The 12240-nt window shown below is 33.0% G+C and overlaps 1 protein-coding gene across 1 annotated transcript; it reads right to left on the bottom strand.

Moving 5' to 3' along the window:
* Positions 1-1996: 1996 nt before the first annotated feature.
* LOC132724396 (uncharacterized) lies at positions 1997-10056 on the bottom strand. Its single transcript, XM_060709250.1, has 5 exons — positions 9839-10056; positions 8183-8266; positions 6115-6444; positions 4720-4809; positions 1997-3488 (listed from the first exon to the last, which is right to left on the bottom strand). The coding sequence occupies exons 1-5, from the start codon at positions 9966-9968 to the stop codon at positions 3196-3198; spliced, it is 927 nt and encodes a 308-aa protein (XP_060565233.1). The 5' UTR covers positions 9969-10056; the 3' UTR covers positions 1997-3195.
* Between the last annotated feature and the right edge of the window lie 2184 nt (positions 10057-12240).

Below are 12240 nucleotides of genomic sequence, written 5' to 3'. Positions count from 1 at the left end.
TAAAAACAATGACACCCCTGGGGCCGGGCCAGTTTTGACCACAGGGCTTTTATTTGAAAAAAAATTTGTAGACACTTACTAGAAGATGTTTCATGCTTAATATCTAAACTCTAGCTATTTGGGTTTTTCAAAGAAGATTTTAAGTTTTTGCTATACACATATAAAGAAAATCAATGACCCCCGGGTCGGGCCAATTTTGACCCCAGGTCTTTTATTTGAACAAACGTTGTAGACACTCACTAAAAGATGTTTCATGCTTAATATCTTAACTCTAGCTATTTGGGTTTTTTCAAAGAAGATTTTTTAAGTTTTTGCTATACACATATAAGGAAAATCAATGACCCCCGGGGCAATGCCAATTTTGACCCCAGGGCTTTTATTTGAACAAACTTGGTAGACACCTATTAGAACATGTTTGATGCCAAATATCTTAGCCATAGCTCTTTGAGTTCTTTAAAAGAAGATTTTTTAAGTTTTTACTAATTATGCATATAGGGAAAATCAATGACCCCCGGGGCAGGGCCAATTTTGACCCCAGGGCTTTTATTTGAACAAACTTGGTAGACACTTATTAGAACATGTTTCATGCTAAATATCTTAGCTCTAACTCTTTTGGTTCTTTAAAAGAAGATTTTTTAAGTTTTTTACTATATGCATATAGGTAAAATCAATGACCCCCCGGGGCGGGGCCAATTTTGACCCCAGGGCTTTTATTTGAACAAACTTGGTAAACACTTATTAGAACATGTTTCATGCTAAATATCTTAGCTCTAACTCTTTTGGTTCTGTAAAAGAAGATTTTTTAAGTTTTTATTATATGCATATAGGGAAAATCAATGACCCCCTGGGGCGGGGCCAATTTTGACCCCAGGGCTTTAATTTGAACAAACTTGGTAGACACCTATTAGAACATGTTTGATGCTCAATATCTTAGCCATAGCTCTTTGAGTTCTTTAAAAGAAGATTTTTAAAGTTTTTACTATATGCATATAGGGAAAATCAATGACCCCCCGGGGCGGGGCCAATTTTGACCCCAGGGCTTTTATTTGAACAAACTTGGTAGACACCCATTAGAACATGTTTCATGTTAAATATCTTAGCTCTAGCTCTTTGGGTTCTTTAAAAGAAGATTTTTTAAGTTTTTACTATATGCATATAGGGAAAATCAATGACCCCCCAGGGCGGGGCCAATTTTGACCCCAGGGCTTTAATTTGAACAAACTTGGTAGACACTCACTAGAAGATGTTTCATGCCAAATATCTAAACTATAGCTCTTATGGTTTTTTAAAAGAAGATATTTAAAGTTTTTTCTTTCGGTTGCCATGGTAACCAGAGTTCTGCATGGAATTAAATTCTTTGAACAATTTTTAAAGGTGACCACCAAAGGAACATTCCTGTGAAGTTTGGATGAAATTGGCTTAGTGGTTTATGAGGAGATGTCATTTAAAGTAAAAGTTTACGGACGCCGGGCGAAAAGCGATCACAAAAGCTCACGCTGTCACTTTGTGACAGGTGAGCTAAAAAGTCTTCAAAAACTACACTATTGTCCTATATCCTTCTCCACTGTTTGGAGGAGCTTAAAACAGTAAAGAAACCATTCTTAGAAGTGCTGGTATAAAAACCAGGTCTCTAGGTCAAAGGTCGAGGTCATTAAAAAGCGCTTGTCCAGTGTAAAACTTCTACATGCATAGAGGTTTTCAATTTAACATTGCACAAATGTTCACTATTTTGAGGCAGAGTGACACATGCAAAATTTAGGTGCCTGCAGCCAAGGACAAGGTAACATATAGGGGTCAAAGTTCAGATAAAATATGATGTATCTTTATGTCAAATTTCATTTGAATGTGTGTGATTGTTGCCAAGATAACAAATGGGAACTGATGATGACAATAATGGAACAGGGTAACACTATATGCCCCAGCCATTTTATTGCGGGTCATAAACATATTGAAAGAGCAATGTAAAATTTGAAAAATACAACCACAAGTCATCAAGTTTTTATATATTATATGAATTTATTTAATAAACATCTTATGAAGTCTAATTTTATCATCACATAATTCTTCTAAAGCATTCTAACATTTCTAAATCTTACATTTTCACAAATATATTGATTAACTGCTGTCAAAAAAATCTACTCATATCAAAATGTTTTATTAAAAAAAAAAGAAATTGTAAACAACAGCTGATGCGCCTTGTTAAGCAAATTCCAAAATGTTACTTTACATAAAAAAATAAGAATATTTCTATACTTTTATATTAAACATTATTTTATCAATAAGTTTTGTCAGCTACAGTAAACTCCACTTATAACAATATTGCATATAAAGATAAACTGCTTATAGCAATGCTGTTGCCTCTGTCCTGATTCTTTCCGCAAATTGGTTGACCTTAATATAAGATATCCGAATATAACAAAATGAATTAGACAGTCCTTAAAATATCTTATATGGGAAGTATAACAAAAAAGTAATATTTATGAAAGTTCTCAGAGTACTGTTGGATAGCAAATTTAGAATAAACAAAATTTGAGCCGCGTCACGACAAAACCAACATAATGGGTTTGCAACCAGCATGGATCCAGACCAGCCTGCGCATCCGCGCAGTCTGATCAGGACCCATGCTGTTCGCTTACAAACCCTATAACACATAGAGGAACTGATAGCGAACAGCATGGATCCTGATCACACTGCGCATTAGGTTTTGTCGTGGCGCGGCTCAAATGATTTATTTGCATTGTAATATAGAATTTAGTATCTTTAAATTTATATATAATACAATGTTTTACAAGAAACTTAAAACTTTCTACAAATATTAAATTCCTTTTGTTACTTGACTAAATATAGAAAGTTTTAATTGGCCTCGTTGTTATTAAACATTAAAATGTATATTGATTGCCTTTCAAATATCATTTCAGTTAATTCTGCCATTCTAATTCATCAATCTAAAATTAGTTTTCTAGGAAAAACAAACATATACAAGATAACACCTGAAAATTTGGCATATTGCCATTGTTTCTGTCATATTAAAATTCTAATACGCATCCTCGTGATCTTGAGCAACAAAAAATCTTTACCTGCACGCTTCTCAAATATTCAGTAACTACAAAAGATGAAAGGTCATGCAACGTTACAATCTGTCTATAGGTAGAAGAATATCTCTAAAACTCTTTGGATGATAGGTATGAATCAACTTTACATGTCTGACTTTGTCGGAGAATTTTCATCATTATCGTTGCCATCAATTTTATCATTATCATCATCATTTTTAGATAGGAATGAATAGAACACAGGATTAGCACGTACACATGCTATAAAATTAGTTATTATTTCTCTTCCTATCATTGGTATATCACTGTCATCCTTAACGTTCCTATGTTTCGCTACAAATGACCGAAATTCACGGAATTCTAGGTTACACGGCCCTACTACGTCCTTTTCGATACACGTGCAACCCCAGTTTATTTCTCCATTCGGTAACACTGGCACTGTAAAAAAGATATATGATGCAATTAACTGGTTATTTGAACACTACTTTAAACACTTCAATGCCATAAATGGATGACATGATCACATCCTTTTCAAAAGACACTCAAATTGTGATAGTTTTACTAGTATATATTTCTTTAATTATGTCACATACCTTACATTTTTACTCGGACCAATCAAATTCAATGATGTACTAACTGTGTTTAAAAAGCACTATGCCAATGATGCAAATGATTTGTTTCAGTGAAAGTAATAAGCCTGGTAGTACAGTGTACATGCAGTTTCCCCTAAAATTCAGATAATTAACACAAAAAAATTCTTCCCTTTTTGCACAATACCATGTGATTTTCCCAAAAATTTAAGTGAAAGGCCCCATCTTCAACGTGTGAAAAATCCTGGCTATAATCAAAAGAGTAAGTATATCTGTGGAAATGTTTTTCTCGTCAACCAGATGAAAATTTCTGTAAAAGTACTAAAAATAACTGGAAATGCTTATCTTCTTCTGGTTGAGCACAGTCTTACTCCCTACAAAGCTGCTCTCCAATTGGTTTAGCTTTTTCCAATTGTATATATTAAAGATATACTTTGCTCAAATTTGATACCATAACTATTGATAAATACTACACAGTCTCTTTTTAAATTTAATATAAACATGTTTTGCCTACACACAAATAAGAGATCTGAGCCATGTCATGACAAAACCAACATAATGCGTTTGCGACCAGCATGGATTCAGTCCAGCCTACGCATCCACGCAGTCTGATCAGGATCAATGCTGTTCGCTTACATACTCTATAACAAGTAGAGAAACTGATAGCGAACAGCATGGATCCTGATCAGACTACGCGGATGCGTAGGCTGGTCTGGATCCATGCTGGTCACAAACCCATTATGTTGGTCTTGTCGTGACACGGCTCATTTTATGTTTATAACTACACATTTAGGTGGTCACAATATGAATATAAATATAGTGTCATTTAAAAAACTGGCAGTTTTTTCAAGAAACAACCATTTTTACTTGACCTGTAATAGGGAACACAGCTTCCCATACATAATTAACTCACTCTTTTCGTCAATTAGACATATTCAGTAAGAATTTCATAGATTTCAATAAATTTCTGCGATTAAAATATTTTATGCTAAATCAAATGCAATGATAAATTTTATTAATCTTATTTTTTTGCTTTGTCTTTACATAATAGGGAATAAGAAAATCATGTAATTACTCACATCTATTTTCTTCCACCTCTACTTTTGGTATCATCACTTTACTAGGTATACTGTTTTCTTCTTTTGTTAAGAACACTACCTCATCTTTACCTGAAATTTTTATTGATATAACATTATGTAAGACATCAGTATTAGTTAAATTATGTTTTTATTTTAACTGGACAGTGAAGAATAAGCAGACCTTTATAATACACAGATATCTCACTCTTGAAGTTTGTTTAATGTTCATTTTCTTACAAAACTGAAAATTGAATGAGTCAATTCAAGCAAAAATGGTATTTGTGCGGCAGGAAGTGATGTCACACTAATGATGTTAACGAGTGAATTCACTGAATTGATATCCCCTGTTTAAGTAAATAGCAACTACATTGTACTTGTAGTATGCACTGTATTGCTTCTCAATGGCATTTCTGCATTCTATGAAGTTGATAACTTTAATACTGTTCAAATGACATGAAAGTAATAAAATATTCAACAAAAATGTTATCAAGTCAAAAATGAAGAGTTACTGTTCCTGTGCACTGTATCTCTGTTTCATGAAATTTTAATGTTTATACCTAAAATACATTTAGAATTATGTCTTTAACAGGAAATAATAAATTTCCAATGTTATCTTAAATTTGCTGTATCATATGATAATTTGTAAACATTACAGCCCCCTTAATTAGAAATCAACTTGGCACTATAATGTAAAGCACTATTGTTTAGTGAATAGATTCAACAAAATGGTATTTTTAACCAAAATGAAAAAAAATATTTTGGTGTGAAAAAAAATATTTTGGTGCTAAATTTCATACATATCAATAATCATTGTCATCACCTTAGTGCAGTAATGAATTAACTCCTTATAATTTATATAAGAAATTAACCAGTAACTGCCCTATAGTGACAATACAAAATTTATATAATACCTTTTTCTTAATAAAAGTTGTCATCCATTTAAACTACATGTATTTGCTTGTTCACAAGTCATTAAAATGTAATGATTAACATTATAAAAAGAGATTTTTCAATGTGCCTCATCAAAATACTGGATATTGAATGAGTGTAGGTTAAATACAATGTACTGATTTTATTGAACGATTTGAATAAAATCATATCATGCGAGTCTCAACAAGTTCAATTAATTTAGTATTGAATCTACACGAATATAATACTCACATATTCATACAGACAACGGTTTACAGTTAAAACGAGTAATTGTTTTATTGAAGCGCCTTTATTGTAAAGCTAACGTTAGGGCGCTTTAATGCTATGTATATATATAGCGCAAATGCTGTCACGTCAAAGTGTTATTACACTAGTGTAATTTCGTTTTTATCAAATGGCTTTATTACACTCTTGCACTGCGGTTAACATTAAAATATTACATGTACATCTAGAAAATTTACACACCAAACTTCCTATGATTTGCTTCTCTTTCCTTTTTTCTTCTTTCCTCCTCTTCTTTCTCTTTTTCTTTATTCTTCCTTATTTGTTCTTTTTCTTCGTCCAACATTGTGTCGGCATAGTAGACAGGATGATCCATTGTACAAACTATATAGTCTTCCAGCAAGTTGTCAAAATTTCCTCTCAGCACTGCATCAAGATTGTCAATGTCATCATTAAAATCATTCACATGGATAAATTGTCTGACTTTACGAAACTCTTCGTTACAAGGTCCTATTACATCCTTCTCAATACACGCACAGGCCCAGTTCACATCTCCATTCTTCAAGACCGGATCTTAAACAAAAAACAAGCCGTTTAAAATGTAACAAGAGCTGTCAGTAGGACAGCAACACTCAACTATTCTTAGTGCTTGATAGTAAAAAAAGCCTTAAAAATGTAAAATTTCCTAAATTAACAAAAGGGCAAAATTTTCCTTAAATCCATGTTACAGTTATAGGCCTTGAAGAGAGTCCTATTATGCTGTCAAAGAAGAGTATAAAATTTCAACTTGTTTCAAAGCCAGATGTCAATAGAATCTGAATATGAAAATATCTGAGGTGGTATACAAACTTTAATGTAAATTCTAAGTTGAAAAAGGGGCATTATTCTGCCAAATGCTTTATACAGTTACCTTCTCCTGTCTACAGGATGGGGTCATGATGTTGAACAAGTGTGCTAAGTATCAAAGCCATATGTCAATGGACTTTGAAAATATTTGAGGCATTACAAAAACTTTAACACAAGTGGTTACACCGACGCTGACCCTCAGGCGTCTACAATAGCTCTACTTATTGTTATCGAATAGTTGAGTTAAAAACCTTCTGGTCAAATCCATACAATTTGTTTATCTAGTTTTGTAATATTTCATTGTAGTTAACATGTGATTATGTACATGATATATAAGCATGTATATATGGTGAATAAAGGCTGGGGGCATCCGTGGCCGAGTGGTTAAGCTCGTTGACTTCAAACCACTTGCCCCTCACTGCTGTGGGTTCAAATCCCTACAGGGACTTTTGATTCTTTCATGTGAGGAAGCTATCCAGCTAGCTTACGGAACGTCGGTGGTTCTACTCAGGTGCCCGTTGGTGCCTGAAATAATGCACAGAAGGGCACCTGAGGTCTTCCTCCACCAGTAAAGCTGGAATGTCGCGATATGACCTATACTGTGTCGATATGAGGTAAAACCCAAAACAAACAAACAAAAAAGAATAAAGGCTGTTTCCCCTAGCCCAAAATAGGTATATTTTCCCTTAGAAATGCAAATACTTTCCCCTGTTCACCAGAACCATGGCATCTGACTTATATCAGCTAGTTGATAAATTTAATTGACTTTGTCCCTGTTATGTACCATGTATGTTAAATTGAAATGTTATAAAATGTGTGGGTAAATTCCGTTCTCAGTTGTCAGAATTTGATTTAAGATTTCCCCCCTTTTCTATAAATCATGCTATATTTCCCCCTTCAGAAAGCCACAAGTTGTTTTGAAAACTGAAAAAGATCACTGGTATTATGACTATTGTCTTTGGTAAATATAGCTACCCAAGAATAATTTAATAATATCCTGAATGTCTAATAACATTTTTCTCATTTGACCTCACTGTAGTGAACGTGTTACAGTATAGACTTTTCAAGATGGAGGATTATTTCTGGAAAGAGAGGTAGGTGATTTTTATTCAGGTTCATACTACAAATAGTTTAGTTTCTAAAAGATGTTTTTGTGCTTTGCATGTAAGGAACAGAATCCGGTATCTAGTCATATATTTCTTCAGACCTTGCACCGCAGATTAATCTCTATATTGTTTCATAAATATGCAGATTTGACAAATTGAAAATTTAAATCGAGACACCAACGCATTTTTCTCCCATTCCGACATTATTTATGCATGCCTAGAAAAACTAAATCTGCAAAACGTTAGTCCTTTATGTTAGGAAATGTTTATAAAAGTAAATGTAAAATGGAAATTGGAAAAGTCCATTTAAGACATTATAAGGGTTAAGACTGTTCATAGAAAACTTAGAAATTATATACCTCTATTTTCTTCTATTTCCTGCATAATAATTTTTGCTTTTGTTGGCACTGCATTATCTTCTTTACTCAGAAAGAATATTTCATCTGTCAAAGAGAAAAGAAGCATTAAAAAGTTATAAATACAGTTTATAACAAGACGTAACTACTTCCAGCTCTATCGCAAGAAAGGTTATTATTACGTTCATTTTATCTTTAGTGCATAGCTTGGTACCTAGTGTGTCAGAAGCTTTCGCATTCCTAGAATGTGTTTACATATTCTTAATGTAGGACTTTACTGATACCTTATATGTCTGATAGGTAGCACATTTTGTCAGTTTGTCTCCTTTTAGTTAATATTCAACTGACATCACAATGTCACTGTGAAATACGACTAGTCGCAAAAAGATAGTGATTTCATTTTATCTACTGCAATAATATTCTGATTAATTTGTTTATCAAACCTCTCTTTTCATTTCATGTAATTTTTGAAAGTCCAATTTAGCAGTATAAAATATTATTGATTTTTATTATCAAATCTAGTTATTCTATTTTAACTAGCTAATTAGACTTCTGTCTTCAGGGAATAGGTTCAATAATGATTATGCAAACTTGTGTTTCTAAATGAAGATTATATTGAATATGATAAAAAATTAAACAACTATAGTAGATATATTAATTTTTGGCATTTAATGAAGTTTTTTTCCTCTAAAATTTATCACAGACATTGATAATTAAAATCTGTGCAAAAATATGAAGAGAAAAAAACTGAAACATTATTAGATCATTTCTATTGACAATATAGATGTTATACATTTGTAATATAAAAATTTAAAATCTTGATCACTTAAAGTGGACATTGAAAACTTCTTAAATGATGACTCACAGCTGTTATTCATGATTGCATAAGCATGCTATCAGTTCAATCACAGACTTAAATTGACTTGACATTTAAGTACATGCTTAGAGTGATTGTTAACAATCTCAAAGCAGTATGATGTAGAAGTAAAAGCATGTGGGTCAATTTCCATGGGTAGATTATCACAAAAGTTTTTAATAATTTTAACTTGTAAACAGGGTCTTTCAAATAGAATTCTATTTGAAAGACCCTGTTGTAAATAACACAAAATTTACATCCGCTTAAAGTTATCCTAGACCACCTGGTCTAATCAATTAATCAAAGTAGGACAAAGGTGAATTTATTTCTGATAGATCTATCCGATATCTTGACATAAAATAAATGGCTACATATCATCCTTAAAATTATTTAGAAAAAAAATATGATTCTTTATGAAAATGTAATTTAAGACGTGCAAGTGGTTTTTTTTTACTGACTTCATCACTGCATTCATTTGTTACAGAAAAAATGCCATACATGTATGGCTATCCTCAACAGTGTGTATAGGTTAGATGTAGTTGACTCACAAACGGCTAGCACTTTTGGCTAGCAGTACGGGCACGTACGGCTAGCCACTTCCTGACTAAAAAGGGGTCGAGTTGACCGCGGGACGAGTCGACCAAGTGCAATCCCAAGGGCGTCAAGATCTTGTTATAAAAACTCTAGACAAGATGGTAATACACAAAAACCTAAACATTACAGATTGCATGGAAATAAATAGAACAGGGGAATATGTAGAATGTGGAACTAAATTTTCGGCCACAATTTTTCCAAATTTTAACCTTTCCCTATCTTTTTTCTCCTTGACTTGTCCGCATTGGTCACTGTTGCTGTGACAGCTGCTGCTGACAAAAGCTGTACACCGCCTTTCAATGACCTCAACTTCTTAACAAACTTCCAACCTGCAGACATTGCTAGAAATGTTAAAATATCTTATTTTAGCCGCATGCGGATGAAATATCCGAAATATGTTCTACTACGAATCTATAAAATCCGTCTTTACCGTACTCATACAGTATATTGACTAGGTTGTACACTACTAATTATTTTACGTACACTAAAGGCTATGAAACATGAAATTGGGATATCTGAACGGAAGTGAAACATTTTAACGAGTTTTACAAATAATAAAGGCCGATGATTTGCTCAATCTAGTGCTGACACCCTTCTTAGAAATAGGGCATGCATAGGCTTTGGTTAACCGACAAGAATGAATGCAAAAGATAAATGGTTTAAAGACATCTCATTTCTGCTGACAAAGCTGAGGTATCAAAATACATTCTGTGAAGGACAAGACGAGCAATTGAAAACAAATAAAAACAAATGAATGACTGATTACCCATTACACATGTTGATAATCAATCATGCTCTTGATGTGAACATAAGATATTGCTTACAATTAATGTAATATATTGTTAATTGTGCCCATCTTAATTATTTCACTTTGTATATACCTTTTGTTATAAACTAATTTCAAAGTGTTTTGCACCTATAGTTATGATGTAACAACCTTGTGTGAATATACACATTACTGAACTTTATAGCTGTTGTTGAAATTGATTCTAAAATAAATCACAGAATCTACTTGAATAACGCCGAAACCACTCCTATAACATATTAATAAACAAGCAATATCAAAGCAAGGCTATTATATTTTATTTTTGCCGTGTGGGCCAAACTTTAAAATCGCAATTTTAGACTACCAGTTTCTATATGTACTTGGGATACATGTAGTTAAAATACCATGGGAAATACTGACTAGAACTGCTTATTTAAAATGCAGGCCATGCCAAATGCAACATTTCGCATGCCCTCTGGCACCAGATTGAGCGGTATTCAATATTCATCACTAAATTTGCTGTAATCAATTATCCCAATGTAGAAGAACACTTAAGTAAAGTACTGGGCAATTTGTGAAAGATGTTATACGGCGCTAGACACCTGCTGTCGTTTAAAAGTTTGCTAAGTTTGGAAAAGGTGAGCTTTCTTGGAAGCTATGAATACATCAAAATCATATGACAATTGAAGACTATTTGGTATTGAGTCTATTTATGAGAACTTTGTTAAAAATTTTGTTGTGTTTTGTTGCTGTTGTTGGTATTATTTTTTCGTTTGTTATTATTTGTGTTTTTCTTGTGTTGTTCTTATTCAAATTTACAGGGCAGCGACCAAACTATTTAAATACATATTTAAATACATGAGACATGTTTTCGAACGCTTATTTGATATGTGTACGTGATTTCATACATGTAACTCTTCTGTCTTTCCCTAAAGGTATTTTTGTTTGGTTTATTCCTTATGTTTTTATGAGCATTCTTTTTCTTCATTTATTCTTCCTGTGAAAACGTATTCAAACTTTAGAGTTTCATTAAGCAGAGAATCATTTCATTTACAGTGTGGTTTGTAAGAAACATGGTGTTAATAAGAGTGTTTTATATTTTGAAGCTTTTAGACCTCAGTAAGTGGAGCTTCTTTAAGTGTTTTGCAGGTCGTTAAAAGTCCCCCCTTACATATAATCAAAGATGATATATTTTCGGCCCTTGAAGGTCATTCAGTGCGACATTTTTGTTGTGTGTGCGTGTTTATGGTGCTTTTAGTTTCTTCCATTTGATCTATTTTCTTGGTGGAAAGTTACAATATTTTAATTGAATATTGTTGAATCACCCTTAGGATATGTTGCTTACTTTTTAGATTTGTCTTTTGAAGTTTTATCTATCATATGCAGGCTTCATAACGTCTGATCTCACTTTCAAAATTCCATTTAATTCAGTTCCGCCAATTGTTTTCTCGTTTAGGGAGCACGCATTCTTTTACTTGTGGACCATACGCCGCTTTTCATGGAATGAAACGAAAGTGTCACATTGAAGGTTCCATGATAACCGTTGTATGAACACATCTGCGGATGTTTCTAATTCAAAGTTTCACCAAATTCATGTTTAAATGTCGAATAATTCTTAAGCCTGTGCTACAGGGGGTCGTGGACGGTAACTTGCATTTTTCAGTACCGTTCATGAACAGGCTCGATCAATCTGAGACTGTAACATAATCAACTTTGTCGTTTAGGGCATTCTTTACAGGGTATGTTAGGGAATCTTTTTCTCTCTATTTGATTGTCCTAATTGTGTTGTAAATTTCTAATTATTAATTAATAAGATTCAAGTGGGGACGTGTATTCTGGAAACGT

This window comes from Ruditapes philippinarum, unplaced genomic scaffold (assembly GCF_026571515.1).
Source record: "Ruditapes philippinarum isolate M1 unplaced genomic scaffold, ASM2657151v2 ctg5914_1_1_1_1, whole genome shotgun sequence".
Taxonomy (NCBI): domain Eukaryota; kingdom Metazoa; phylum Mollusca; class Bivalvia; order Venerida; family Veneridae; genus Ruditapes; species Ruditapes philippinarum.
The sequence above is the reverse complement of the archived record's forward strand: the minus strand, read 5'-3'. Positions and strand labels throughout refer to the sequence as shown.